This window comes from Haemorhous mexicanus, chromosome 1 (assembly GCF_027477595.1).
Source record: "Haemorhous mexicanus isolate bHaeMex1 chromosome 1, bHaeMex1.pri, whole genome shotgun sequence".
NCBI lineage: Eukaryota > Metazoa > Chordata > Aves > Passeriformes > Fringillidae > Haemorhous > Haemorhous mexicanus.
Genome location: NC_082341.1, coordinates 730,355 through 758,277, shown reverse-complemented (window position 1 = coordinate 758,277; position 27,923 = coordinate 730,355). Strand labels below are relative to the sequence as shown.

Here is a 27,923-nt window from a genome sequence, read left to right as displayed (position 1 = left end):
GGCTCTGGAGCACCGGGAATGCCGGCCGTGGGAACAACGGGAATTGCGGCCGGAGAGCACCGGGAATTCTGGCCGGGAACACCGGGAATGCCGGCCGTGGGAACACCGGGAACTGCGGCCGGAGAGCACCGGGAATTCCGGCCGAGAACACCGGGAATTCTGGCCGGGGAATACCGGGAATTCTGGCCGGGGAATACCGGGAATTCTGACCGGGAACACCGGGAATTCTGGCCGGGAACACCGGGAATTCTGGCCGGGAACACCGGGAATTCTGGCCGGGGAATACCGGGAATTCTGGCCGGGAACACCGGGAATTCTGGCCGGGGAATACCGGGAATTCTGACCGGGAATACCGGGAATTGCCGCCGGGAACACCGGAGCGCACAGAGCCATGTCCCACCTTCCCGTATCCCGAAAACCCAGCTGCTCCTGCAGCCCGTTATTTGCTAATATTTGAGATATTAAACTCTTCATAAGCTTTAAAGTAAGTATTTTAAGGAACTTAAAATCTTAAATCTTTATAAAATCTCAAAGCTATACAATCTAAAATGAAAATCTCTGATAAAGATCTTAGAATCTTCATGAAATAAGTCAGCGCTTCCCACTTCTCCCAGCTCCAACTCCTCCTGTTACTCAGTTCTACATTAATTATTTCATATAATAATTCCGGTGTAAAATTCTTAAGGCTGTGGAGCTGGCTGAAATTCCCACCCTACAGGAGTATTTATTTAAATCTGATTTTTTTTTTTTCTAAGCAATTAATCTGTATCAGCCCTGGCTGTACTGGGATTACCATTAGGTTTTGTATTTCTTTAAACCAGGGTCTCATTTTTATATCCAAGTCTTTATTACTGAGTATTTTGTGTGTAAAGTGAAAGTTACCATGAGTGGCTGGTTAAGCATCGTGATGCAAAAGGTGGTTTTGTTTTGTTTTTTTCTGATTTTTAAGAAAATCTTCAATAAGGCAAAAAGTACTGACTAATACAATGGCACAGTTCAGTTTTACAAAGCCTGGGCTTCATGAGAAGAGGTTCAAGACAAATAAAGTTATCAAATAAAATCCTTTAAGAAAAAGGAAAAAAAGAAAAAACGAAACAAACAAAGAAAAAGGAAAAGAAAAAAAACAACTTTAGGAAGAGTTGAACACTCAAAAAAAGTCTTATTACACCAAGTTTGCCTTCTCCTGTATTCTCTTTTTAGAACCTCTGAATTAGCTGCTGATTTGTCTTTGTAGGTTCTTTTACTTAAAAAAACCCAAACAAACAAAAAATACCCCAAAACCACAGAAAACCCAAATGGAAACACAAACCCAGATCCTGAATCAGCACCAGATGACAAAAAACCCCCACTTTTTTTTGAAAGACATGAAGTTATTCTGGCACTTGGATTAGAAATTTTAAGGGATTGGTCCACTAAAATGGGAAAAAAAAATCATTCAAAACTGATTGTTCATTCAAAAATCATCCAAAGATCACCCGGACCACTAAAGAGGAAAACAACTCATTCCACTGAAGGGAATTAATCCTGTGTTAATCTTGTGACAGCACGTTGCACAAACTATAATTTTCACTGTTTTACTGTGATTTTTACTATTTATTCAGGAATAAACTGAGGTGGTTTGGAAATAAAATCTTCAAGGAGGACTGGAAGGAAAGGGAGGCTGGAAAACCTTGAGAAACACATGGGCAGGGGCTGGAAAAGCTGGAAAAACCTTGGGAACACAGACAGGGGGCTGGAAAAGCTGGGAAATCCTGGGAACACAGATGGGGACTGGAAAAGCTGGGAAAACTTTGGAAGCACACAGGCAGGAGCTGGAAAAACTGGGAAATCTTGGAAAAACATGGGTAGGGGCTGGAAAAGCTGGGAAACCTCAGAAACATACACAGGGGCTGGAAAAGCTGGGAAATCCTGGAAACACAGGGGCTGGAAAAGCTGGGAAATCCTGGAAACACAGGGGCTGGAAAAGCTGGGAAAACTTTGGAAGCACATAGGAGGGGCTGGAAGAGCTGGGGGAAGAGGCTGACAGGCAGTCCCAGTGTACAGGGACAGTCAGGGTGAGGAGGGCTGGTGGTTTGTCACCAAAAATGATATAAGAAATTATCTTGTGGGCACAGAAGCAGCAGTGAAGAGTCAATTTATTACAAAATTCCAGAAGTCACCGATTCCAGGTATCTTTATTTTGCAGAGAGCAGCGAGAGCCAGCACAGGCAGCATCTCCAGAGCCATCTCACAGCTCTGGCAGCTCCTGGGAGCAGCTGGGCTGGACCTGCCCCTCCAGCCAAGGCTGTGCAGAGGCAGCAGCTCCTTAAGGAGCCAAGTTTCACTCAGGAATTCCTTTATCCCCAGGGCTGGAGCATCCCAGAGTCCCACAGCCAGCCTGGCCATGACAAACCACCAGCCCTCACCAGGGAAGTTCCACCTCTCCACCCCCAGTCCACCCCCACTGGCAGGATTTGGGGCAGGAGAGGGGCTTTGTTCCCAGCTGAGGTGACTGTACACAATTCCTGCCCCAGACTGGGAAGAATTCTGGGATTTTTAGTTTAAATTCAGCTAAATCCCAGTGCTGGTGGCTCAGAGCAGGGCAGTGACAGGAGTGGTGGGGTCACTGCTGGGTTTCCTGAGTGCCAGGGGAAGGATGAATTCCCTGGGATGGAGGCAGGGTCCCCCTGCCTCAGCCAGAGCTGGAGGTTTTTAGTTCTATCCACTCTCTTTAAGACAGGGGCTCAGGAAAGATCCACAAGTTAAAACAGAAAACAGTGACTGGAGGGATTTCTGAGGACAAAATATGATTGAAAGGAAAGCTGGCAAAGCAATGGCAGGGAGAAGAGCCGTGGTGACAGTGACAGGAGCTACAGGATCACACCCCAGGGACAAGGAGCTCGTGGAGCTGGTACTGAGGGATGCAGGAATATTTAGGAGGACAAAATTAAAAGGCAAAGAAACTGTACTTGAAGCTGAACAGCAAACAAGTGTCCAGTGTCTCTGGATAACACTGCAGGGCTCCTCCCTGCCCAATGCCACCGCTTCCCTGGAATCCTGTCCTGTCCCAGCTTCCTGCCACATCCCCGCCGTGCTGCAGCCACCAGGACACAGCTGAGCTCCCTCCTCACACCAAGAACTCCTCCTCCTCCTCAGCCCCCTGCTCCAGCTCCCCCCCGGAGCCCAGGAACCCCCCAAGGCTGTGGCAGCTCCTACCTTTGAGGGAATTCAGCGAGAACATCTCCATCCCGGCGGGAAGGGCGCTCCTGGGACGGCAGCAGGGAGACAAAGAAACTGCAGGTTAGAATGGCTATTTCCTTTCAAATGCTCCAGGTGCTTCTGCTTTGGCTCTGGGGTGAAAATGAAGGGTTTTAAAAAGCCTTTTAGGCCAGGATGAAGTAGATTATTGCCATTATTCTCTTTAAAGGGGAAAAAAAGCAGGAGAAGAAAGAGAACTGTACTTCTGGTAACATTCTGTGTTAAACTTCCTATTTATAACTTTCACTCAAAAAAGAAAACCAACTTTGTTTTGGGGTGTTTTATCTGTCACACCAAGTATTAAATACTCTGTAGGGATTCTTGGAAACAGTAACAAGGATTTTCTGTAAAGTCAGATCAGATGGGTGAGGACTGAAGGTCAGCATTTACACACAGAGTTGGTTTGGAGCTGGACCTCCATGATCCTGGTGGATCCCTTCCAAGTCAGGATATTCTGGGATTCTATGGACATGAACTGTCCCCATCAATGACTTCCTGTGCATGCAATTAATAGCCTGCAATTATCATTCCAATTATTCACTTTTGCTTTCAATAAGACAAAATTACTTCAATAGCAAAAAAAAACCCAAACCAAAAGGCTTCAAATAAACCCACTCCATTTTCTGGCCACATCTCTGGATGTGACACCTTGTCCATGGTTCCTTCCCCAAGGACACACGGACACCAACCTGCCCTGGCTGCCAGGGCCACACCTGGCCTTTTCCAAGGATGAAATCAATAAAAACAGAGCAAATCGACTTGGCAGAAATGAAACCCCACGTGTGCTGGGGTGAATCTCGGAGGGAAAGGTCCCAGGTGTGATAAATCACTGCGGAGAACAAAGTCAGGGAGCTCTTCTGTGGTCCTGGAGGCTCTTCTGTGGTCCTGGAGGCAGATTCCCAAGGCTGGAGCTTGGCACAGGGCAGCCTGTGCCCCCTTCCTTGGGCATCATCCCAGCCTGGCTCAAACTGCCTAAAGCCAAGGGGATTTGGGATGAGTTGGGTGAGCCCAGTATTGCTCCAAGAGGAAAGAGCCAATCCCTGAACGCTCCTGAGGCACTGGAGAGAGGGAACCAGGAGTGGGACAGGGAATGCTGCAGGGAATCCAACTGCCAGGGCACTGGCCACATCCCCACCCCAGCTCTGAGCAGAGAGGGGGGCTGTGTGTGGGGTACCCCAGGGAATCCAGGGAATCCCTCCCTCAGTGTCCTGGGACAGGTGGGCAGATGAACTGCAACATTCCCTCCTGGGAATTCAGGGAGCAGGAACAGGGAATGCCTCACCCACACTGGGCTGGGAAAAAGGGCTCTTCCAAAAATGGCTTTGAGCTGAGAGAGGGCAGGGATGGATCTTGGGAACTGGGAATTCCTGGCTGGGAGGGTGGGGAGGGGCTGGGATGGAATTCCCAGAGCAGCTGGGGCTGCCCCTGGATCCCTGGCAGTGCCCAACACCAGGTTGGACACTGGGGCTGGAGCAGCCTGGGACAGTGGGAGGTGTCCCTGCCATGGCTGGGGTGGCACTGGAGGATCCTTACACTCTCTTCCAAGCCAAATGGGTAAATGCAATATAAAGTTGATAGAAATGGTATTTTCTGCTCAAGAACAAAGAAATAAAAAAATGAGAACCTTCTGGGGATGAGGTTCCAAGAGGAACAACTGAGATCCCCTTGGATAAGCAAGACTCCAGCACAGCTGTTGGTGTGATCCTGTCTGCAGAGCCCAGCTGGGCTGGGAGCCTTACTGGGAACCAGTCAGAGCCAGACTGGGGAGGACAGGGCAGGACAGGGAGGAGAATAAGGGATCTGCTGAATCTGACACCAGGATCCTGACCTGGGAATCACTTTTAGCACATCCAGCAGCCTGGGGGAGATCCCAGGGTTTGCTCCTGCAGATCCTGATCCCAAACAAGAAGAAGTGTCCAGCTGTGGCAGCTGCTGCAGCCCCCAGGGAAACACAGGGATGCAGGACCACCATGGACAGGGGCACTGGAAGACTCAAAATGTATTTTGTCTGATGACAGGAGAGATGTGGGAGCTCTGAGGACACTGGATTTGGGAAGAAATGGCCCAGGGTGACACAGGACAGGCAGTGGAACAGCTGGGATGAGAATCCATGGGAGAATCCACGGGAGCCTGGAGCCTCACACCCAGCAAACTCCAGAGACCCAGCTGGCACAAGAGACACTGAAAGTTTGTTAGCAACAGACTCGGCAAAGAGTGCAACCAGGCACTGCAGCACAGAAACTGCTAGATCAAATCCCCAAGGATGGGAAGGAACTGGGCCTTTGTGGGGGTTCCTTGATCCACTGGAAAACAACTACATGAGGGAAAACCACATCCCCGGGAGAGACACGGGGAAAATCACAGCAATTGTGATTCCTGGTTGCTGGGGTACTCCAGCGGTGTTGGAAGGGGCAGAGCCCCGACTGCTTTGTGAGGAGAACAAAGGAGAGAGAAATCCTGCTGTCTGCACATCCAGCGCCAAGGATTCCCTGCCCGGCTCGGGCACAGGCAGCACGCCACTGGCAGCAGTGCTTTATTTATAGTGTTGGTCACTGGGGCCAAAGGAGAGCGGATGGGTGCGGGAGCCTCTCCCTGGGCCGGCCCCGCAGGGATGCCGGCAGCTGCCAGGGCGGCAGTGAAGGGCTGCAGGTGGCAGCGGGCTCCGGACAGCCCCGAGCCCCGGGGCCACACGGGCACCCGCAGCGACAATTCCCGCGGCCGCGGGGCGAAACGGGGCCGGCGGCGACAGCGGGGCGAGGCACAGGCGGGCACGGCGGGGCAGCAGGGGGAGAGGCTGCGGGAGAGCGGCTCCGTGCGAGCGGAGCCTTCCCGGGCAGCGATGGAGCTCCGGGGACAGCCGCGCTCCCGGGGCCGCTTCTCAGGCTCTCCCCGCCGGCCCCTCGCCCAGGGCCCGCGGGGAGCGGTGCCCCGGAGCCTCCCCGAGCATCCCCGGGGCCCTCCGAGCATCCCCGGCCCCGCCGGTGCCGCCGAGCATCCCCGGTGCCGCCGAGCATCCCCGCCCGCGCCGCCCCGCCCGCACAGGCCGCGGCCCCGCACGGCCCTCCCCGCCTCGCCCCGCTCTGCTCGCCGCCATCCCCCGCTCCTCCCCCTCCTCCTGCCGCCGTCCCGCCCCCGAGGTCCCCCCGGTTCTCCCCAGGGGTCGCGGTCCGACCCCCGCCCGCCCGGCACCGACCTCCGCACCGCGACTGCCGCCGCCGGGCCGCCCCTCGGGACTACAGCTCCCGGCAGCCCCCGCGCGCGCTTCCGGCGCGGCGCGCGTTTCACTTCCGGTTCTTCCCCGGAAGTGAGACGGCCGCGCGTTCCCTCCGGCCAGCGGCGCCACTGTGCCAAGCCTCGCGTGACCGCGGGGCGGTCCCTGTCCCCATGGCAACGGCAGAGCCAATAGGCCGCGAGGGAGTTTCCATGGCAACGGCAGAGCCAATGGGCGGCGCGGCCTGTGGGGGCGCTGTAGCCTCGGCCCCGCCGTGAGACCCGTTCGGGCCCCGGTCCCGGTCTCGGTCCCTGTCCCTGTCCCTGGGTGGGGACCCCGCCAGGCCCGGCCCCGATCCCGACCAGGGAGCTGCCCAGAGCAGCCGTGGCCCCCGGATCCCCGGCAGTGTCCCAGGCCAGGCTGGACACTGGGGCTGGGAGCACCCCGGGACAGTGGGAGGTGCCCCTGCCATGGCAGGGGTGGAATGGGATGAGATTTTAAGGTCCCTTCCAACCCAAACCCTTCTGGAATTCTTGGCTGGACTCATTCTGCTCCCTTTTCAGAATGGCAGCTCTGAAATTCTGAAGTTCCGGTTTCTGGATGTTTGGTGGGTTCGTTAATCCCTGTATCTCCAGAGGTTTCCCTTCCTGCAGGTCTTTATTTCTGTTTGGAGTGTTCAGGGACAAGGGAACATTTGCAAACTACAGTAATGCGACGGACGGTTTCATACTGGGGATTGGGATTTTACTGGCAGGCTTTTTGATACTCTATTTGATAATGCTTGAACTGTGTTGTATTTTTAAATTCTATACACGTTTTTGCCTTTTTAAAAAATTTCCCTGTTATGTTCAATTCACAAATAAAACGTTAGTAGACACTCAAAACTAAGTGGTTTCTGTAAAGGAAATTTGGGGGAAATTGCTTCCCAATGACCCATTCCGTGGGTCTAGCTGTGGTTATGGAAAGGTAAAGGCACCCAGCAGTGAGGACTCGGTGCAGACACCTGCAGGTAATTATGGCAGCACCCAATTTATTCCCTAATTGCACCTCCGGCTCTCCACACCGGGCCTGAGGGGCGGGGGCCGGAGCAGACCGGAGCGGTACCGAGGGCACGGACGGTGTGTTCGGAGCAATCCCGGGAGGTACCGAGGGCACGGACGGTACCGAGGGCACGGACGGTGTGTTCGGAGCAATCCCGGGAGGTACCGAGGGCCCGGACGGTGTGTTCGGAGCGGTCCCGGACGGTACCGAGGGCACAGACGGTGTGTTCGGAGCGGTCCCGGCCGGTACCGAGGGCCCGGACGGTGTGTTCGGAGCGGTCCCGGCCGGTACCGAGGGCCCGGACGGTACCGAGGGCCCGGACGGTACCGAGGGCCCGGACGGTGGGCTCGGAGCGGTCCCGGGCGGTACCGAGGGCCCGGACGGTGGGCTCGGAGCGGTCCCGGCCGGTACCGAGGGCCCGGACGGTGGGCTCGGAGCGGTCCCGGCCGGTACCGAGGGCCCGGACGGTACGCCTGGGACCCGGAGCCCCCCCGGGGTCCCTCAGTGGGAGCGGCTCGGGCGGGGCCAGGAGGGGCGGGGTCGCTGGAGGGGCGGGGCTTCTCTGGAGCTGTGTGCGCGTTCCCGCGCGCGTCCCCGCTGGCCGTCCCGATCACATCCCCAAGCACGTTCACGTTCCCGTTGGTGTTCCTGTTCCCATCCCCGAGCACACTCGCGATCGCGTCCCCGTGCGCGTTCCCGTTCCGACCTCCGAGCACGTGCCCGTTCTGGTCCCGGGCGCGCTCCCGGGGTGGGCGGGGCGCGGGCCGAGGCGCGGCGCATGCGCGGCGCGGGGCGCGCGGGGACAATGGCGGCGGCGGCGCTGGCGGCGGGTGGAGGCCCCGGGAGCGGCCCCGCGGCGGCTCCGGCTGGCGGGCCCGGCCCCGCGCTGGCCGCGGCGCGCCGCAAGGACGGAGGCCCCGCCGGCAAGTTCTGGGAGAGCCCCGACACCGTGTCCCAGCTCGACTCGGTCCGCGTGTGGCTGGGGAAGCACTACAAGAAGGTGCGGCCCGACGGGGGCGGCGGGCACCGGGCGGGCGGGCGGGGGACGGCCGGGGACCGGACGGGACGGGGGGACCGGAGGTTCCCGCCGCTCTTTGTGACGATCGGGGGCAGCCCCGGGCACGCTTCCGCTCCCTCCGCGCCCGGGGCCGTGTTTGGGGCAGCCCCGGTGGCCCCGGGACGTTCCCGCGGCCGCGGGGTCCCGGCCGGTGCCCGCCCGCCCCAGGCGGTGACTTTCCTGTGCAGGCAGGTCCCGGCTCCGCTGAGTTTCGCTTCAGCCGCGCCCCGGCGGTGTCGGGAGCGCTGGAAAAGAGAGGAAAACCCCCGGAGCCGCCGGGAGCCGCGTTCAGCCCCGCGTGTTGCCCCGAGCTCGGCCGCCGCAGCGCCGCTGCTGCCCTTGGGCTCCTCTTCCTCCTCCTCGCACGCTTCGCTCCCCTCGGCTGCTTCGCTTGCTTTATGTGTTGGGGTTTTTTTCCGTGTGCTGATTTTATAACTTCATTTCGGTGCCCGAGCCGTGAGTTAGGGCCCGGTGGAAGTTTGCACCGCGCCGCAGCGGTGCTGGCGGAGCTCCGGCCGGCTCGGAGCGGTGCCCGGGGATGCTGCGCGGCCCCGGCGTGCACAACCTCCGAATTCTCCCGGTTTCGGGGCCGTCCCGGTGTCCGTCACCCACGGAGGAGCACCGGCTGTTGATTGGGCTCTTTGTGTGGCGGAGAATCTGAGAACGGGAATCTGAACTGGCAATCTGAGCTGGAGCGCTGCGGGGTGAAGGCAGCTCGGGCTCGGGTGTGTTTTTGTTTTTCCAGTCCTTCCAGCTCCTTCCAGCTCCGATCGGGGTGTGGGGTGCGCTTTGAAGCAGCAGCTCGAGCTCTTTGTGTTGACAGGGCAATGGAACAGAGTATTTGTGCAGTTTGGCTCGTTCCGGTTGCGGTGCTGTCCCACGCCCTGGAGGAGCTGTGGTTTTCCCTTTCCCTGTCCTGGCCGAGCACGCCCGGGATCCCAGGAAATCGCTGCTCTGAGCAGGGCCCAGGTGCCCTGCTGAGCACAGAAAGTGTTTTTGCTGTGGCTCTAAACCCCCCCAGCCAGGCTCTTCTCTCTGTACTGGCTGGCAGGGGGAGTGTGGTGCAGCAATGGGAGCTAAGGGAAAACCCTTCCTTTCAAATTGCCTGTAAAATAATAATCATTTAGACATTATATTATTAATTATATTATTTTATTAATTGTTACAACAATTGATATTTATTTCTCATGGTTCTGGAAGGTAATTAGATTTGGGCTAAGGAGACTCTGCAGGGCGAGTGAGTTTTGGAATGTTGTTGTGACAATCCTTTTAAAAAATGAAAAGTAATGTTGGTTACAAGAAAGTTGATACCAGTGCTTACAGTTGGAGCCTTAACATTCCAGAGGGAAGGGCTGGTTCCCTTTTGGATGTGCTGTAAATGGGCTCTGGTTCATCTTGTTCTCTTTCCATCCCACTGTAGGTGTGTGGCTCCTTCTAGAGAGGTACATGGTGATTTTAACTGGCTTTTGTCCAGTTTATGCTCTTAAAAATAGATGTTTGTACATCTCAGTGGTGAAGCTGTCAGCAGCAGTTGGTGTGTCCAGCTCCAGGGACACTGGGGACCAGCTGGAGAGAGTCCCAGAGCAGCACCAAGCTCAGTTAGGATCCAGAGGTCCTGGGGGACAGGGAGAGTTGGAGAGCTGCATTTACAGAGCTGCTCGTTTTGACTGGAGATTAGACAAGGCTTTAGTATTGAAGAGTTTTCTGTGTCTCCAGAGTACAACAGCTGTTGGGAGCTCTCTGTGCCTCTAGAAAATAGCAGGTGTTGGGCAGCTCTGTGTCTCTAGAAGAGAACAGCTGTTGGGGAGTTTTCTCTCTCTCTAGAAGACAGCAGATGCTGGGGAGCTCTGTGTGTCTCTGGACAAGAACAGCTGCTGGGGAGCTCTCTGTGTCTCCAGAGTACAACTCAGAACAAAAGAGGTTTCACTAGAAGTGTGGAAAACTCACACTGCACCTTGAAAAACTCATGGACAGGCACCAAACACAATGACAGAAAATGAAATTATTGATATTGTGCTGAGCTGATTTATTCCAGGCTCCCTGCTGCTCCCAGTTTGTGTGTGTGATGTCTGGGAGTCAGTTTGTGTTTTTTCTGAGCATCAAGGGATGCAGGAGGTGCCCAGCTCCTTCCCAGGCAGTGTGGGTGCAGGGGAATGTTGGAGCCTTGCTTCCCCGGGAGCTGGGAATGGGTTTGGAGTCCTGGAGCTTCTGACAGACTTAAACAGAACAAAGTCATGGGCTCCTGGAATGGTTTGGGGGGGAAGGGGCCTTGAAGCCCATCCCATCCCACCCCTGCCATGGCAGGGACACCTCCCACTGTCCCAGGCTGCTCCAAGCCCTGTCCAGCCTGGCCTTGGGCATTGCCAGGGATCCAGGGGCAGCCCCAGCTGCTCTGGGAATTCCATCCCAGCCCCTCCCCACCCTCCCAGCCAGGAATTCCCAATCTCCCACCCATCCCTGCCCTCTGGCAGTGGGAGCCATTCCCTGGGTCCTGTCCCTCCATCCCTTGTTCAGAGTAATTTGGATAGACTGTAATGGGTGCCTTGATGTCACCATAGTTACTTAGAAATTCACAGTTCAGAAGTAAACTGGGCAAGTCTCTTTTTGTTATATTAATGCTCATTTATCTATATCATCGTGCAGTGTTTAGGCAGTTCCTTTCTCAGTCAGCCACATGCCTCATATTTAAATGGGGTGTCCCAAAGCAGTTATTTATTGTCTGTAAGACCTATTTTTAAGGTAGTTTGGAGGGGTTTAGCAGCTGCCTGATGAAGGATGCAGCCCCTGAACCTTGGCCTTGCAGCTGAGCTCCCTGAGGAGCTGTCCTGGTGTGTTGTTCATATCCAGGGCAATATCCAGCTCCACAGCCATCTGGTGGCTCTGACAGCTCTGCCCCTCTGAGGCAGAAGGGCAGAGCAGTTGATTTTTGGGAGGCAGGAGGAGGGTGCTGAGGTTTGTAAGGAGCAGGTGGGATGTTGGTTGGAGGGAATCAGGGCATGGCTCAGCACGGGGAGCTCTGGGGCAGAGCTGGGACCCCCTTGGCCCAGGGCGAGGGGTCTGAGCACATCCCTGAGCTGGGGCTGCTGCCCAGGGAGGGTCTGCAGGGCAGAGCTCCAGGCAGAGCTGGGATCTCCTCCTCCCTGCCAGGAATGCCCCGGAGCAGGGCACGGGCTGGCACTGGCAGCTGCTGGGGACAGGCAGTTGTGCCATCAGCGTGTCAGGCTGGCACCACCTGCTGTCCCCAGGGGCTGCCCTGGCAGTGTCTGTGGCTCTGCTGTCCTTGGCAGGAGCCTGCTGGACTCCCTGGGGTTGGATCCAGGGAGGGGTCTGTGTGCAGCTCTTCTGTGTCCTCACCTTTGGAAAGGAACCCGGGTTTGACCCAGATCAGAGCGTTTCAGTGTGGGTTTCCCTTGGCCCTCGTGGGGTGCTCTGAGCTGCAGTGCCCTTTGTGGGGAAGGTGTGTACACAGCAGAGCTGATGGGCGTGTTTGAGGTCAGTGCCCACATCAAAGCCAGCTCTGGATCTGTCCCCCATCGGTGACAAATGCTCCCAGGGCAGCTGCAGTGCAGCTCTGGCTGCAGTGATTCCCTCTGCTGCTGCTCACACTCTGCTTCCTGACCACACATTTTCTGCTTAAAGATAGGGGGTGGCTTTGTGTTTCCAATTATTGTGGAAAGGTTGGAAAACTCTGCCGTGTCCGTGGGGCTTTGGCATTTCAGCATGAGAGCTAAATCCTCTTAGGGAACAGGGCATCATTCTGTCCTCTGGAATTCACTGCTTAGAAACCTTGATCTCCACAAAATGATCCTGCAGCAAATGAGGGGAGAACCTGGAGATCTGTTGGACTTGATGCCTCTGTGGTCCCTCAAGCCCCTGTGAATTCATTGGGAAATTGTCTGCTGTGTTTTACTGCTTAAAGGCCCATTTGTGCTGCTCGTTAGGATGCAGAAATGATGGAGGGGAGTCTTGGGCTTCTTTTTGAAGGGTTTTTCCCCTTATTGTTCAGGGAACCTCAGGCAAGGTAATGGGCTTCTCATTAAAAGGATCTGCAGGATAGTGGCAGTGCAAGGGAGGATGAGAAGGTGTTGTCTTCCTTTATTCCTTCCAGCTGTCAGTGCCTCCTGCAGGAGGTAAAAGTGGGAGCTGCAAGAAAAGGAATGACTGAGGAAGTTCACATGTCTAAGAATAGGCTTTGCAAGGTGCATTTTCATGTAGTTTTCCTTCTGAAGGAAAATATCTGGGAAAAAAAAAATAGATTAAGTCAGTACAAGGATGCCACTTCTTCTGGAATTGTTTTTTTGAAGGAGGTTCATAAAATCCCAGACTGGTTTGGGTGGGAAAGGACCTTAAGGATCACCCAGTGCCACCCCTGCCATGGCAGGGACACCTCCCACTGTCCCAGGCTGCTCCAGCCTGGCCTGGGACACTGCCAGGGATCCAGGGGCAGCCCCAGCTGCTCTGGGAATTCTGTTCTAGGGTCTCCCCACCCTCCCAGCCAGGAATTCCTTCCCAGTATCCCATCCATCCCTGCCCTCTGGCAGTGGGAAGCTGTTCCCCCTTGTCCAAAGTCCTGTGCAGAGCCAGGAGTTGGACTCAGTGATCTTTGTGGATCCCTTCCAACTCAGGATATTCTGTGATTTTGATGTAATTAAAACATTAATTCCTGGGGGAGGGAAGAGGGCAAATTGCAATGCAGCTTTGAAATGTTAGCCTTCAGTTCTTTCCAGGCTCGTGTTTCTAGTTCAGGATTTATACCCAGGACAGGACACTCAGGAGCCTCAGGGGAATTTGTGTCCTTTGAGTTGGGAAGATTCAATTTCTCAGATATGTGCCTGCTCCTGAGAAAGTGCTGGGGGAACTCTCATCCCAGGGTGGTCAGCCACTGAAATTGTAATTGTTCCCATTCACTCTGTGGTGCCTTTGGCTCTGCAGCTGATGCTTTGCAAAGCTCAGTTAGGTTTGACTGGTATTTGGCACCACAGCTTTAAAACTTTGAGGGTTCTGGGTCTTGAAATCATTTTTAGGGGTTTTAGAAGAATCTGACTTGAGGGAAGAGGAAGAGCTGAGAGTTACCCATCTGAGAGACTGGGGCAGCTCAAATTGCTCCATGTTCTACCTGGAAAAGTGATTTGTTCTCCTCTTGGCAGTCACCTGGCACAGCAAGGAGGTGACATCCAGTCAGTGAATACTGAATATTAGGGGTGACAAAAACCCAGCACCATGGGAGGGGTTTAATATTCCATGCTGTGATTTCACATTCTCAGTGTAAATGTAATTTTATTGAACCTCAGGAGCTGCTCAGATTGTCCCTAAACATCACAAGTGCCTTTGTGTGGCTCAGCTTTTCCCTCTGTGCAGGACATGCTATTTATACCGAGGGCTGCTCTGAGGATTAACTGGGAGTTGATCACAGCAGGAGGCTGGGAGGTGACTGCAGAAGGCTCTGTGTGTGTGGGCAGCACGAGCCTGCTCCTTTATGAGGAGCTGAGCTCACCCTGAGTGGTTAATCCTTGTCTGGAGCCCTGCTGGGGAGCTGGGCCTCAGCCACAGGTGAGTGCTGGATGTTCAGCCTCAAGCCTGGAAAATGGTTCTGCTGGGTGCTCCTCCAGTGCAAACCCCCCTCCAGCCCTTCCCAGCCACCCAGCTGTGCTCTGCAAGTGCAGGAGGGAGCTGGGGTGTCCCCAGGCAGCCTTCCCTGAGCCCCCCTGGCCCAACACACTGTGCTTCTTGTCTTGCAGTACGTTCAGGCAGACGCTCCTACCAATAAAACCTTGGCTGGGCTGGTGGTGCAGCTGCTGCAGTTCCAGGAAGATGCCTTTGGAAAACATGTCACCAATCCTGCCTTCACAAAGCTTCCTGTGAGTATTGTGTTCTCCTGGGGCTCTCACTCTGCTGGCACAGCTCCCTGTCCTGCTCCTGGGATGTGTCCAGGGCACTGGGACATCCCTGCCCCAGCCCAGGCTCCTCCTGTGCACCCTCTGGGGAGGCTGGAGTAGCACACCTCTCCTCAGTGCACATCTGCAGTGCAATACAGCTTCTCTCTGTATTGGAAATGATTTCTGGAATGCTGTGGGAAAAGTTAAATTTCTACTAAAACTCAGTGTAATTCATCAGTTTTAAGTCAAATCTGGGCTGGTGCATCCTGAACTGAGTGAGTAGAATGCACTTTCCAGGGCATACAAGCTGCCATTAGGTGTTTAGGTTATTAAACTCCAGACTTGTGAGGTGTCCAAGGCTGAGAAATGCCTTTGGCACGTTCTGCAGCAGCAGGCAGTGCCCTGCTGGCCCTGGGGTGGATGCCAGTCCCCTGGGGTCCAGGCAGCCAGAACAATGTCAGTGTTCAGGGCTGCTGCTTCCCAGGTGCAGCCTGGAGCCCTGCCCACAGCCAGAGGTGCAGAGAGCTGGGAGGAGGGCAGGGGTGCCAGCCTGATGCCAGCTGGGTGCTCTAGGGGGGTCTGTGGGCCAGGACAGGTGTCCTGCTCCTGTCAGTGTGGCTCCAGCAGGGAGCTGTGTGCTCAGCTCTGGCACAGATGTGTGCTGGCCCTGGGGCCCTGCCCCTGGGGCTCTTTGGGGTGGGGACACAAGGCTGGAGTCCTTTCTAGCCAGTGAAGAGGTTGAAGCCCTTTGAAGCTGAGTTGGCCTGAAAACTTGGCAGAGCTCCTGTGGCTGTGGGGGCACGTGACAGGACAGTCCTTTTCTTGTTCTGTGCTGGTGTCCCCAGGGGTTTTGCCCCTGTAACCTCTCCATGAGGGTGGGCTGTGCACACTCCTTCACTGGAAGGGTTTTCACTCATGGGGTGAATCCTGGAACAATTCCCAGATGAATTGTAGAAGGAATCCTTCCCTTTAAGAGTGGTGAAGCCCTGGCACAGGGTACCCAGAGCAGCTGTGGCTGTCCCTGGACCCCTGGCAGTGTCCCAGGCCAGGCTGGACAGTGGGAGGTGTCCCTGCCACAGCACAGGGGGACTGGCTGAACCTTAGGGTCCCTCCAGCCCAAACCATTTTGGGACTTTGTGACTCTCCTGGTGCTTACGAGAGCACCCAGAAGCACCCCAAGGTGCCATTAGGATCTCACCACCTCTCCTGATACCTCAGTGATAGTGGGAGGCTTCAGGGACAGGGGGAGCTTTGCAGAGCTTTATTTGGATGTGACAGCACAAACCATAAACCTGCCCACATTCCTCAAGTGTGTAAACCACTGGAGTGCTCCTGAGCCTTAAATCAATTTGTCTTATCTTAAAAATGGGCAATAAACCTTGCAGTGGCATCATAAAGATGTTGTTCCTGTGTTTGTTCTCGCTGCTTCAAAGCTCTAATCTGCCAGATTTGCTCAGGTTAGTTTACAGCACTTGGATCTCAGTTACTTCCAGCAGGACACAACTCAGTGCATCCTCAGGAGTGCTGCTGTTTGTGGGGGTCTCTTCTGCTCCCTGCAGAAAGCCCCTGGTGGTAACCAGAGCCTGGCCTCTGAGCAACTCCCCAGATTCTGCTTTGTGCCTTGTGCAGGTTTTTTATATTTCCTGAGAAGCACAGAATGATCCAGGACCAAAGCAGGTCCTGGCATTGCCCTCCCTGTGCTGCCTGCAGCTGCCCTATCCTCCTGTCCCCATTTCCAGGAGGACTCTGCCAGCAGCTGCCTTTCCCAGGCACAGCCATCCTGGCCAGAGAGAGCAGGAAAGATGCACATTCCAGACTCAAATGTATCAGAAAAATTGAGCTTTTGTTCAGGAAACAGGGGTTTTTAATAACCTTTCAGAGAAGGGACTTGGGGGGAGTCTGAAGCTTCCAACCTCCTCTGCTCCTGTTTGAGTGTTGTGGGATTCCTGCTTTGGGAAAGGGTGACTCAGGTGAAGCTGAGAGGGCAGAAATGAGCTGGGCTTGGTGTTTTAGGGCAGATGTGCAGCTCCTGACACCCAGCTTTCCCTGGGGGAGGGATGGATGGAGTGTGGAATAGCTGAGCTCTGCTTCGGGTGCTCATTCCTGATGATCTGGTTTGATGCTCTCATACAGATGAAGAGCTGCTTCCCTGACAGCTGTGATTTGAGGTTTAATTTACTATGAAATGGGTTTTCAAAGGGTACTTGGGATTTTTACAGCTCTACTTGGAGCTTTCAGATACATCAAGTTCCTGCAAACACAAAGAATTCTGTTTAATCCAAATACATTTAATCTCCAGGAAGCATTCTGAAAGGAGAACCTCAAACTCCAGAAATGTTTCATCTGGAAATTAACTTCTCATTTGATATGTTCTTTGTCTAGCACTCAGCTAACCCATCTGTATTTGTTTAAAATAATTGCATTAAAGTCAATGTCACTGTTTTTGTTTTCTGGGTTTCAGGCAAAGTGCTTCATGGATTTCAAAGCTGGAGGTACATTATGTCACATTCTTGGTGCTGCTTACAAATACAAGAATGAGCAGGGCTGGTAAGTTTTTTTTGGTGGTTTATACACCTTTTGCATGAAACCAAGCACATGAATTGCTTATGCAAACTACCTAAAGTTTAATCCTTCCTGGAGACTCGGGCAGGCAAGGCAGTTGGAGATGGGAAGAGGGAACATTTTCCTGTTTTGCTGATGGTAGCTTTTTTAAGAGACACCCCCACACTTCTAAATTTAAAGAGGAGTTGGCCAAGTTTAAGGTTTTGGGCCTGTAGTTGGAGTTAATTACAAGTTTGAGGCTCCTTTTTTTATTTCCTTGCTGTCTGACTGAGAAAATGAGCCAGATCAGTCTCACATCTGTGAGACATAAATCTTTGTTGCTGTATTGATATTTGGTTTAGTTATGATTGGGAAAGCACAAAGCACTGCAGATCCTAGTAAATGCTCAGATCTCCATTGCTCCACAAATGGGGAGTGTAAGCACTTAGAAACTCTGCCCTGGAGTTGTTGGTGCTGGGATGAAAATATCCCCGTGACATCTCAGGAGTGGTTTAACCTGGGTGGTTTTAAGTTCCAATCCTCTTCCCAAGGGAACAGCAGTATAGTATCATAAAATCCTGGAATGGTTTGGGCTGGAAGGGCCCCTAAAGTCAGCCAGTTCCACCCCCTGCCATGGCTCTGGGGCACCTTCCACTGTCCCAGGCTGCTCCAAGCCCCAATGTCCAGTTGAAATCACTATTTTTGGTCTTGAAATCACTATTTTTGAGAGCACTGGGCAAAAAAAAATGAGGATGAAAAGCTAATAAATGTAAGCAATCAATGAAATTAAGGAGAGATTGTTCCTGTCCACAAGTTTAAATAGTTTGGGTGTGATGTTTCCAATCTGTAGCTGCATTCCTGGAATTGACTGAGTTGTTTTTCCACACAAGAGCCGTTTGAAAGAGAAAACGAAGTTGTTTGAGGATGGTTGGTTGTTTTTAGGAATTATTTATATTCCTATCTGCTCTGTCTGAGGTGGGTATATCAGGAATAAGCCACCCTCAGGGGCTTTCCTGTTCCAGTCCTACCAACACCTGGGACAAACCACACTGCAGAGAGCTGTCTATCAGCAGTGTCCTGCTTCCTCTTTGCCTGAAGATACAGGAATGAAATGGTTCCAGCTTCAGGAACCTTTGAATTGAATGAACATTTCTTCTTTTAATAAGAAAATGTGGTTTGCAGTCAGCTGCCCAGCCCAGCTGGGCTCTGGAGCTGCCTCCTCCCCTGTCCCTGCCTTGCTGCTGCCCAGGATTAGGTGGGTAGTGCCTGGTGTGTGTGCATGTGGGCAGTAATCCTGCACCTTAACTCAGCTCAGCCCTAGAGCCTGGAATGTGTCCCCACTGACTCTGCCAAGTAATCTGTGCTGTTTGCCTGCCCTGTGCTTGATTTGATTTTGTTTTGGTCTGCATTGTCACTCCTGCTTAACCTGTTTGTGACTGATCTGTCTTATAGGAGAAGTCCCCTTCCTCGCCACAGTAGGTATGTCTGAGAGCTGGACATACAAACCTGGCCCAGCCTGGCCCAGGGAGCCTCTTGAGCTGAGCCCAGGAAGAGTTAGTGCCATTTGATCCAAATGGGCAGCTGAAGCAGTGCTGCTACTCATGTGTCCATGTCCTTCTCTGGCTTTCTGGAGCAGGCAGGGAGCTGGGGGACCCAGCATTCCATGGATGCACAGTGCAGCTTTTGAGCTAAAAATGTCAACATTTGGTCATGCCCTGGGTTCTTTGTCTCACAGGTACCAAGAGGTCTGTGGGTGTTCATTTGGCATTTGTCTCCCATGGAGCCATGCTGGGTGTTCTGGATGCAGAGCATGGCTGAACACTGGAGAAGGGGCTCGATCTTGGCTCAAAACCCCTCTGCATTAGAGGTGTAAAATACCTTATTAACAGTGACCTGACAGCCTTGATGTCTGGCCCTGCTTCTGCAAGTCAGGGTGAACTTCCCAAAGCACACAACAAGGTCATAAATTCCTCTCTAAAAGGCTGATTCCAATAAATGTGCCAGGATCTTCCATTTGATTTGTTTGCCATGTCCTCAGTGTGAAGGGTAATCTCTTTGGGACAGAAACCATCCCCCTGACAGAGGATGTTGGTAGAGCTGCCCAGCACCTCAGGTGTTCCCACAGATCCACCTGCCTGGGTTCTTTCCTCCTGAAAATCCCAGGAGCCCCTGGAGGAGATCCTGGTGGTCCCAGCTGGGGGGGGTCTGTTTGATTTAGTGGGGTCACAGGGCTTGGGGCTGAAAGCCTTGGGGCTAAGCTTTGCTTTCCTGAGCCTTCTCTGAGCCTGTGTGCACTGGCAAAAGGGATCTGTTGCTGGGAGCAGGGGGGTGTTTGTAGGGAGCTGCCCTTGGCTGTGGCTGGCTGCTGTGAGCTGGGTGGTGATGGCAGCCTCAGTGCCTCGTGGGGAGGCTGTGCCAGCCTCCCACTGCCCTGGGTGTGCAGGGCTTTGGGTTTCACTCCTGCCACCCCCCACGCCCCTGGCAGCCTTCCCAGACCCGGGCAGCAGTGAGATCCCAAACCTGGAGGTGCAGGCATGCTCCAGGGTGTGTTCTGCATCTGGGGGACACAGCCTGAGAGCTCAGCACCTGCTGGAGCTTTGGGACAGGCTGGGTCCTGAGAGCTCAGCACCTCCTGGAGCTTTGGGATGGGCTGGGTCCTGAGAGCTCAGCCCCTCCTGGAGCTTTGGGATGTGCTGGGTCCTGAGAGCTCAGCATCTCCTGGAGCTTTGGGACAGGCTGGGTCCTGAGAGCTCAGCATCTCCTGGAGCTTTGGGATGTGCTGGGTCCTGAGAGCTCAGCACCTGCTGGAGCTTTGGGATGAGCTGGGTCCTGAGAGCTCAGCCCCTGCTGGAGCTTTGGGATGAGCTGGGTCCTGAGAGCTCAGCCCCTGCTGGAGCTTTGGGATGAGCTGGGTCCTGAGAGCTCAGCCCCTGCTGGAGCTTTGGGATGAGCTGGGTCCTGAGAACTCAGCATCTCCTGGAGCTTTGGGATGGGCTGGGTCCTGAGAGCTCAGCATCTCCTGGAGCTTTGGGATGTGCTGGGTCCTGAGAGCTCAGCATCTCCTGGAGCTTTGGGATGTGCTGGGTCCTGAGAGCTCAGCCCCTCCTGGAGCTTTGGGATGTGCTGGGTCCTGAGAGCTCAGCCCCTCCTGGAGCTTTGGGATGAGCTGGGTCCTGAGAGCTCAGCCCCTCCTGGAGCTTTGGGATGAGCTGGGTCCTGAGAGCTCAGCATCTCCTGGAGCTTTGGGATGTGCTGGGTCCTGAGAGCTCAGCCCCTCCTGGAGCTTTGGGATGAGCTGGGTCCTGAGAGCTCAGCATCTCCTGGAGCTTTGGGATGAGCTGGGTCCTGAGAGCTCAGCACCTGCTGGAGCTTTGGGATGAGCTGGGTCCTGAGAGCTCAGCACCTGCTGGAGCTTTGGGATGTGCTGGGTCCTGAGAGCTCAGCCCCTCCTGGAGCTTTGGGATGAGCTGGATCCTGAGAGCTCAGCACCTGCTGGAGCTTTGGGACAGGCTGGGTCCTGAGAGCTCAGCCCCTCCTGGAGCTTTGGGATGAGCTGGGTCCTGAGAGCACAGCATCTCCTGGAGCTTTGGGATGAGCTGGGTCCTGAGAGCACAGCATCTCCTGGAGCTTTGGGACAGGCTGGGTCCTGAGAGCTCAGCCCCTCCTGGAGCTTTGGGATGAGCTGGGTCCTGAGAGCTCAGCCCCTGCTGGAGCTTTGGGATGAGCTGGATCCTGAGGGCTCAGCCCCAGCTGTGGCACTCCCTGCAGCTGCTGGGCCCTGGGGAAGTGCTGGGGCTGCTTTGGGGCTGGGGTTGTCCCTCCTCAGGCTCTGGGGTTCACCACTCCAGTCCCTCATTTGGGTTGGCCCATCTGTGAGTTCCAGACGTGTTCAGGGGTCAGGTGGGCACAGTACAGGGAATCTGGGAGTTCTTGTGCTGCTTCCCAGGAGGATTTCTCAGGTTTTGCATCCTCCCCCGTTTCTGATGGACAGATCTCCATTGGCATTGCAATAATTGTGATGATTTGTCTGTGAAATAACAAAATTAAAGCACCAAGGTCCAGTAAAGGTGGTGATACAATGCTGCCATGGGTTATCAGCTGCCTGTGTCCTGGGGGGTGGTTTGTTCTCACACCAGGCAGAGGAATTGCTGCTTCTCTGGATGCCCAGGACTGCTGGATGGGGGCAGCTAGAAATAAGAGAACCATGAGAGCTCATCCATGAATTTTCTCATCTGATGTTGATATCCATGGTGGTTGTGTGTTCAGTTACCCCCTGTGACTGTGGTGGAGTGCACAGCCCTGCTGCAGGGCTTGGTGGACACTGTCAACCTTCCCTTTTCTCCCTGAACATCTCACAAATCAGCTGCATTTCTCAGTGTGGTTCATGGTGGTTTTCTTGCTGGTGAGGGTGCCAAGTGCAGCAGAAATAATTGTGGCTGTGCTGGAGTGTCCTGGCACCCCTGCCATGATCCAGAGTTTGTGTGGAGCAGGGAAGGTTCTGGACTGCTGGCAGCTGGGGACGTGGAGTTAATATTTGTGAATCATTTCCCTCCACAGGAGGAGGTTTGACCTGCAGAATCCCTCCCGGATGGACCGGAACGTGGAGATGTTCATGAACATTGAGAAAACACTGGTGCAGGCAAGGAGAAGCCCAGCCCCAGGGCAGCAGAAGCCCAGCCCCAGGGCAGCAGAAGCCCAGCCCCAGGGCAGCAGAAACCCAGCCCCAGGGCAGCAGAAACCCTGGGCACTCAGGGCAGGCACCATCCTGGGCACTCAGGGCAGGACTTCACCCTGGCCCTCTCTAGGAATGGGGGACTCCCCCTCCCTCTCCCATCCAGCTCAGTCACAAATCCTTATTTTCACTTGAAAAATGTGAAATATTTCCATTGGCCATCTGAGGATATGCAGATGTTTTTATTTTATTTATTTGTGTGAGGTTTCTATTTTATTTATTCACGTGAGGAAAACCTGCTGTAAGGAAAGAGCACATCCCAGGTGTCCCCATGTCCCTGTGGAGGTGGCACCCTTGGGGCTCAGTAACTGCTCCTGTGCCCATTCCAGGGCTGACTTGCAGTTTGATCTAAACTGGCCTTTTTCAGGTTAGGATCCATTTTACTCTCACTTTACCAAACAAGTTATTATCTGTACTCATTAAGTCTCTGTGGAGTCTCATTTGAAGTTTAGTTTTTTTAACTGCTGAGTAGGAATAATGTATGATTTTTTTTCAATCTCTGAAGCCAGGTTCAGTGTATGATGTAGTTAAAACAACTTTCAGGTGTCTATTGGCAATGGAAACAGGAAGAACAGCAAAAAGCAACAATATTTTTATTACAAAAAACCCTTGCCCACGTACAGTGGTTTCAGTGCATGATAAAAACCAGGGCAGGGCTTTGCTGGGGAGCTGTGTGAAGGGAATGTCCCTGTCCCAGGGCTCCTGGAGCTGGAATCCCTGACCTGTGTCACCCCCTGGTCTGGGTTCCACTGGAGTTCCAGCACTGGGGATTTTATAGGAATATTCTGATTTTTGCCACAGATCACCTCCTAATTCCTTGTTCAACTTGCTGTTCTCTCCCAGAACAACTGTCTGAGCAGACCAACCATCTACCTCATTCCTGACATGGAGCTGAAGCTGGCCAACAAGCTGAAGGACATTGTCAAGCGTCACCAGGTGAGTGTCACACAGCACAGCTGTACCCAGGGCTGCTCAGCTCCGAGGGACAGCCCTGCCTAGCCCTGGGCTGCCTGAGCACACAGCAGCAGCAGCAGCACTCCCTTGGGGAGTGGTTTTTATTCTCCCGTGGAGGCTGAGCTCTGGCTGTGCTCTAAAAGCACACCTGGACCTGCTGCCAGGTGGCTCTGGGTGAGCTGGGGCAGCCCCAGCTGATTTATTGCTCAGCACAGGTTTCTCCAAACCTGGCTCTGAAGCAGGGAGTGAGGCAGCTGTTCCAGATGTGTGGGACAGCAGAAGGCAGCTGGCATGGTTGTTGTTTTTTGCTTTATTTCACTGTTTGATTGCTGGTGCTGAGCAGAGCCCAGGCAGCCTCAGGGAGCCTTGCCCTTGTAATTCCAGGATGACTTGAGCAAGATTAATGGCTTCATCCTTAAAAACATAAACACTTGTCTGCAGAGAAATACCCTGGAACGTGACCTCTGGATGGTCTGGTGGCTTTTGTGTCAGGACAAGTCACAGCTGTAGCCAGAGTTTCTTTTCCAGATTTAATGTATTTCCTGTGTTGTGATTATGAACCATTGTCTCAGCCTCAGTTGGGCAGATTTTCACAAGTTGCTCTTAATTATTTGGCTGATTCAGGATGGGTGTTATTGCTTAAATTAGAGTGAATGAGTCAATTTTCCTTTCATAAAGGAAGTCTGTAGTGAGCTCCACGCTGGATCCATGAGTGATTTAAGGGATTTTTAAAGCAGCTTTGTCTCTACAGGGATGTGAGGAGATGAAAACAGAAATTGTCTCTAATTCTGCTTTTTGGGCTTTCCTTTGCTCTGCCTCTGAATTCTCATCTTGTCACTAGCTTTGCTTCCTCACTATCTTGCTTATTTTCATTTTTTACCCCTTGCTGTCCTCTCCCCAGTACCCCAGCCCAGTGCCTGTGGCTCCCTGCTGTCCCAAGTCCTCCCTGCTCCAACCTCAGTTATTTTCCAGCTCCCTTTCCTGAGCTGTGGGAGCTCTTGCCCTTCAGCCCCTGATCCCAGAGTACCCCACATCCCACCCCACAATGCTGCTCTAATTCCTTCTGCTGCCATCCGAGGATGGGATCTGCAGCTGGTTGTGCTGTTGAGTCAGTCTCTCTCAGGTTTATGGGATGTAAGTGTTGAACACCAGCTGCCTTTTGGGGTGGTGTGCTGAGGATTTCTCATGCAGTTTCTCCTGGCTTTCCCACAGGGAACAGTCACTGAAGAGAAATCCAAGGCTACCCACCACGTGTATCCAAGTCCTACCTCAGTGGATGATGGTAAGGTTCTGTGGCAGTTTTTCAGGGGCAATATCTTGTAGTGAATGCCATGAGAAGCTGTGGAAGTGTTCACCAGGACTGTTCCCAGCCTGCTCCTGAGGAACACTTGCTGCATTGTGGATAATGTGCATGGGGAGGGTTAGGCTGGATATTGGAGGAGTTCCTCCTGCCCAGGAGGGATTTCAGAGCTGATGTGGCACTTGGGACACAGGGCAGTGCTGGGGAATGGCTGCACTCTGATCTTGGAGGGCTTTTCCAGCCTCAGCAATTCCCTGATTCTGAGTTCCTGGCTCTCCAGGAATTCTGCAGGGAATGCTGGTACAGTCCTTGTGTGTGGGGGGCCAGGAGAGCTCCTCCATGAGCCTTGGCTGTGTTAAAGTTGCTCTGCCTGCATGAAGTGCCAGGTGCAAAAAAGGCAATTCCACAGCTGCCCCTTCTGCAAATAGCAAAAAATATTTCTTCCCTTTTTCATCCTAAATAAATTTAATTACCTGGTGGGTGATTGTCCTCAAGCCCAAGTTGCACAGACATAAATAAATCCCTTTCCCACATTCCCTGGCCTGTGCTGGCCACTAGATGGAAGTGCTCCCTGCAGTTTGCAGGGATCAGGAATGGTTTGTCCTGTCCCTCTGGCAGCACCAGGCTCAGCCCTGTGTGTGTCTCAGGCTCTGAGCCCCAGGTCACACTGTGGGGAGCAGCCCAAAATTCCAGCAGGGATTGGAGATGCAGGTTCACATCCTTGGGTTTCTCCTGTGATACTTCTCTGGGCTCTGTTCTTGGGATTTGGGTTGCAGGGTTTGGTACTTGAGAGCTGCAGGGCTGAATGGGATTTTGGGAAGGAATTCCTGGCTGGAGGGTGGGCAGGGCCTGGCACAGGGTGCCCAGAGCAGCTGGGGCTGCCCCTGAATCCCTGGCAGTGCCCAAGGCCAGGCTGGACACTGGGGCTGGGAGCAGCCTGGGACAGTGGGAGGTGTCCCTGCCCATGGCAGGGCTGGGATTGGGATGAGCTTTAAGGTCCCTTCCCAGCTCAGGCCCCAGCAGACCCTTAGCAGAGGGGTTGGCAGGAACTCCCCTCTGACTCCCTGTGGACAAGTGAATTCTTGGGCTTTTCCCTCCACATCTGACCTGGGCCTCATTCCCTTTGCAGATGAGTGGTTGAGACCTGTGATGAAAAAGGACAAGCAGGTGCTGGTACACTGGGGCTTTTTTCCAGACAGGTAAGGATGGCTGGGGGGAAGCAAACCCTGAGTTTTAACTGGTTATTGATGGAAAAGTCTTGATCCCAATGTGCAAAGCTTGAAAAGAGTGAATCATTGATTTAAAACTGCAGCATCCACCAGGTGGGTGAGGCTGGGAAAGGAGTTCTTCTGCAGAGCCACAAGGAACTGGTTGGAAATTGATTTCAAAGCTGCAATGGCCTTTCCTTAAATTTTAAAGGGAGAACTTCCAGTCACCTGGCTGAACTCTGACAAAGAGATTTCACTCCAAGGGGTGTCTTCAGTCAGGTGCAAGTGACTGTTAAAGCATCCTTTGAGAAACCTGCCCTGTGCTCTGGGAGCATGTTAAAATTCAGTGTATGTGCTGATAGGAGCTTCACTGTATTTGCAATAGCTGGTTTCTGAGGCCAGGCTGTGGAAGATCAATCAAAGCATTGATAACCCAGTATTGACTGCTATTTAATTAACTTCCTCAGGCCACTGAAATCTGTTCACACACCAAATTCCTAGGAACTCTGTCTCACGTGGGGCTTTCAATGGAGGACAGCAAACAGTAATCACACTGAAGTTTTTTATTCATACAGATGAAGAGCCTTGAAGTATTTCTATATTTCTATCAGTAGTCAAGCTTGCATTGGTGTTTTTAAACCAGGTACACACAAAGCAGTACGAATCCAGGAATGCTGTGTACTCCTCTTTCCTTGCACCTGACTCCTCCCTGGTCCTTAGCACCTGGTGCTGGTTACAAAGGGCTCTGGTTTTTGCTGTTCCTCAGTGCACTTTGTTAATAAATAGACTTTTGAGGGAGTAATGTGGAAGAGTGAATATAAATGATGAGTGGTTTCTAGGACAGGGTGCAGCTTCCTCCCTTCCAGGAATCCAGTGGCTCTTGCTTTGAAATCACAAGAACAGAAAGAAGTGGATTAAGTTAATGGCAGGGTTTGGTGACTCAGAGCTGCCTTCACCCCCTGAATCTCTCCAGACTTGCACTTGAAGCTGGAGTGGTTCCCTGAGAGGATTTTTAACTTTTAATGTGCATTAGATGCCCCAGGGCCCTCCCTGTGCCCCGTGCCCGGTTCCTGTGGCACAAAGCAGGATTGTTCCCTGTGGGAATGAGCCCTGCAGTCCCAGCAGCGAGGGCTGCACGTGCCAGGGCTGCTGGAAAACCTTTCCTGGTGCTCCTGGTGCCTGAGCTGCTCTCTCCTGACCCTCCCCAGCTACGACACCTGGGTCCATGCCAGCGAGATTGAGGCGGAAATCGAGGACGCGCCCATCCCCGAGAAGCCCTGGAAGGTGAGCCTGGCTCAGGCCTGGGGAGGGGAGTCTGGCTCAGTCCTTGGGAGCTGAGTCTGGCTCAGTCCTTCCCTGGATTCCTGTGCTGGGGCAGTTGGGTGTTGCCCTGCTCTGGTTGTTCTGCACTCGCTGTGTACCCCTGGCCATGTTCTGTGTGTGCTCCTGGAGTCCCAGCAGCCCAGGCTGAAAGGACCTTGGAGTCTGTTCAAAGAGCTGGAACTCACTGGAAAACTGGATTTTGGGGTATAAACCTTACTAGGAATAGTCAGAGAATTGTGTGAAGTATGAATAAATCAGTAATAGGTGGCTCTAAAGCAGCAGGAGGTTTTTCAGCTGTGCAAACCAGACTATCTGAAGGTGGATGTTATAATCCTGACAGCTGGCTTTGTCCCCCCAGGGAATGGCCAGCTCTTCCTCACTTTTTGATGTTTGTGGCACACCTGCCAAGGGGCTCTGTGTATTTAGGGGGTTTTGATGGCAATTTTCAGCATCCAAAGAGCACTGGTAACCCAGAGCTGCTGTCCCAGCTCTCAGAACTGACCTCCCACTCCAGGAGGCTGAAAATGCTTGAGGAGCAGAGGTTGAGTTGTGAGTCCTGTTCATCCTTTGTGGTCCTGCCCTGTGCCACTGCCAGGAGTGTGTGTGGAACCAGAGGGATTGGGACATTCAGACCTGATAAAGCTCCAGGAATGTCCCTAATCCTGGGAGGTCTCTCATGGAGTTATTTCTCCCCATAGCAGCAGCCTGTCTTGTCTCCTGTTGTGCAGGTTCATGCCAAGTGGATTCTGGACACGGATGTGTTCAATGAGTGGATGAATGAGGAGGATTATGAGGTGGATGAGAACAGGAAATCCGTGAGCTTCCGCCAGAGGATCTCCATGAAGAATGAGGAGGTGAGGGGGCCTGGGGGGACAGCAATGTCCTTCAGCTCTGCATGCACAGAGCCGGAAAAGGGAGGGATCCAGGGAGAGCTCAGAGCCCTGCCAGGGCCTGGAGGGGGCTCCAGGAGAGCTGGAGAGGGACTGGGGACAAGGCCTGGAGGGACAGGACCCAGGGAATGGCTCCCACTGCCAGAGGGCAGGGATGGGTGGGAGATTGGGAATTGGGAATTCCTGGCTGGGAGGGTGGGGAGGGGCTGGGATGGAATTCCCAGAGCAGCTGTGGCATCCTGTTTTGGGGTGGGCTAAGGAAGGATGCAGCCTGCAGCCCTGCAGTGGGAGAGTTTGGGGGTAACTCAGAGCTCTGCTCCCTCCCAGCCCGTGAGGAGCCCCGAGAGGAGGGACAGGAAAGCAGCAGCCAGCACAAGGAAGAGGAAACACTCCCCTTCTCCTCCCCCCACTCCTGTGGAGTCCAGGAAAAAGACAGGGAAGAAAGGGTGAGTGTCTGCAGGTGTCCAGAGGCCTGGAATTCGAGGTGAAAAGAAATGAGGAAGTGAAGAAATTCAAGAAATGCTTATGGGGAGAGCTCTGTGACCTGGGGTTC

General features: G+C 53.6%; 2 protein-coding genes across 2 annotated transcripts in view; one reads left to right on the top strand and one right to left on the bottom strand.

Moving 5' to 3' along the window:
• Positions 1-6,497, bottom strand: part of DHX30 (DExH-box helicase 30) — a 31,678-nt gene extending 25,181 nt beyond the window's left edge. Inside the window, exons 1-2 of the mRNA XM_059870769.1 lie at positions 6,431-6,497; positions 3,196-3,245 (exon numbers count right to left, since the gene is read on the bottom strand). Of these exons, the coding sequence (XP_059726752.1) occupies positions 3,196-3,226 (31 nt within the window). The 5' untranslated portion in view covers positions 3,227-3,245; positions 6,431-6,497. The remainder of the gene's footprint in view (positions 1-3,195; positions 3,246-6,430) is intronic.
• A 1,791-nt stretch (positions 6,498-8,288) lies between these two features.
• Positions 8,289-27,923, top strand: part of SMARCC1 (SWI/SNF related, matrix associated, actin dependent regulator of chromatin subfamily c member 1) — a 72,549-nt gene continuing 52,914 nt past the window's right edge. Inside the window, exons 1-10 of the mRNA XM_059870897.1 lie at positions 8,289-8,489; positions 14,285-14,404; positions 16,884-16,969; positions 21,521-21,602; positions 22,539-22,631; positions 23,862-23,931; positions 25,079-25,148; positions 26,366-26,441; positions 27,209-27,334; positions 27,698-27,816. Coding sequence (XP_059726880.1) covers positions 8,295-8,489; positions 14,285-14,404; positions 16,884-16,969; positions 21,521-21,602; positions 22,539-22,631; positions 23,862-23,931; positions 25,079-25,148; positions 26,366-26,441; positions 27,209-27,334; positions 27,698-27,816 — 1,037 coding nt within the window. The 5' untranslated portion in view covers positions 8,289-8,294. The remainder of the gene's footprint in view (positions 8,490-14,284; positions 14,405-16,883; positions 16,970-21,520; positions 21,603-22,538; positions 22,632-23,861; positions 23,932-25,078; positions 25,149-26,365; positions 26,442-27,208; positions 27,335-27,697; positions 27,817-27,923) is intronic.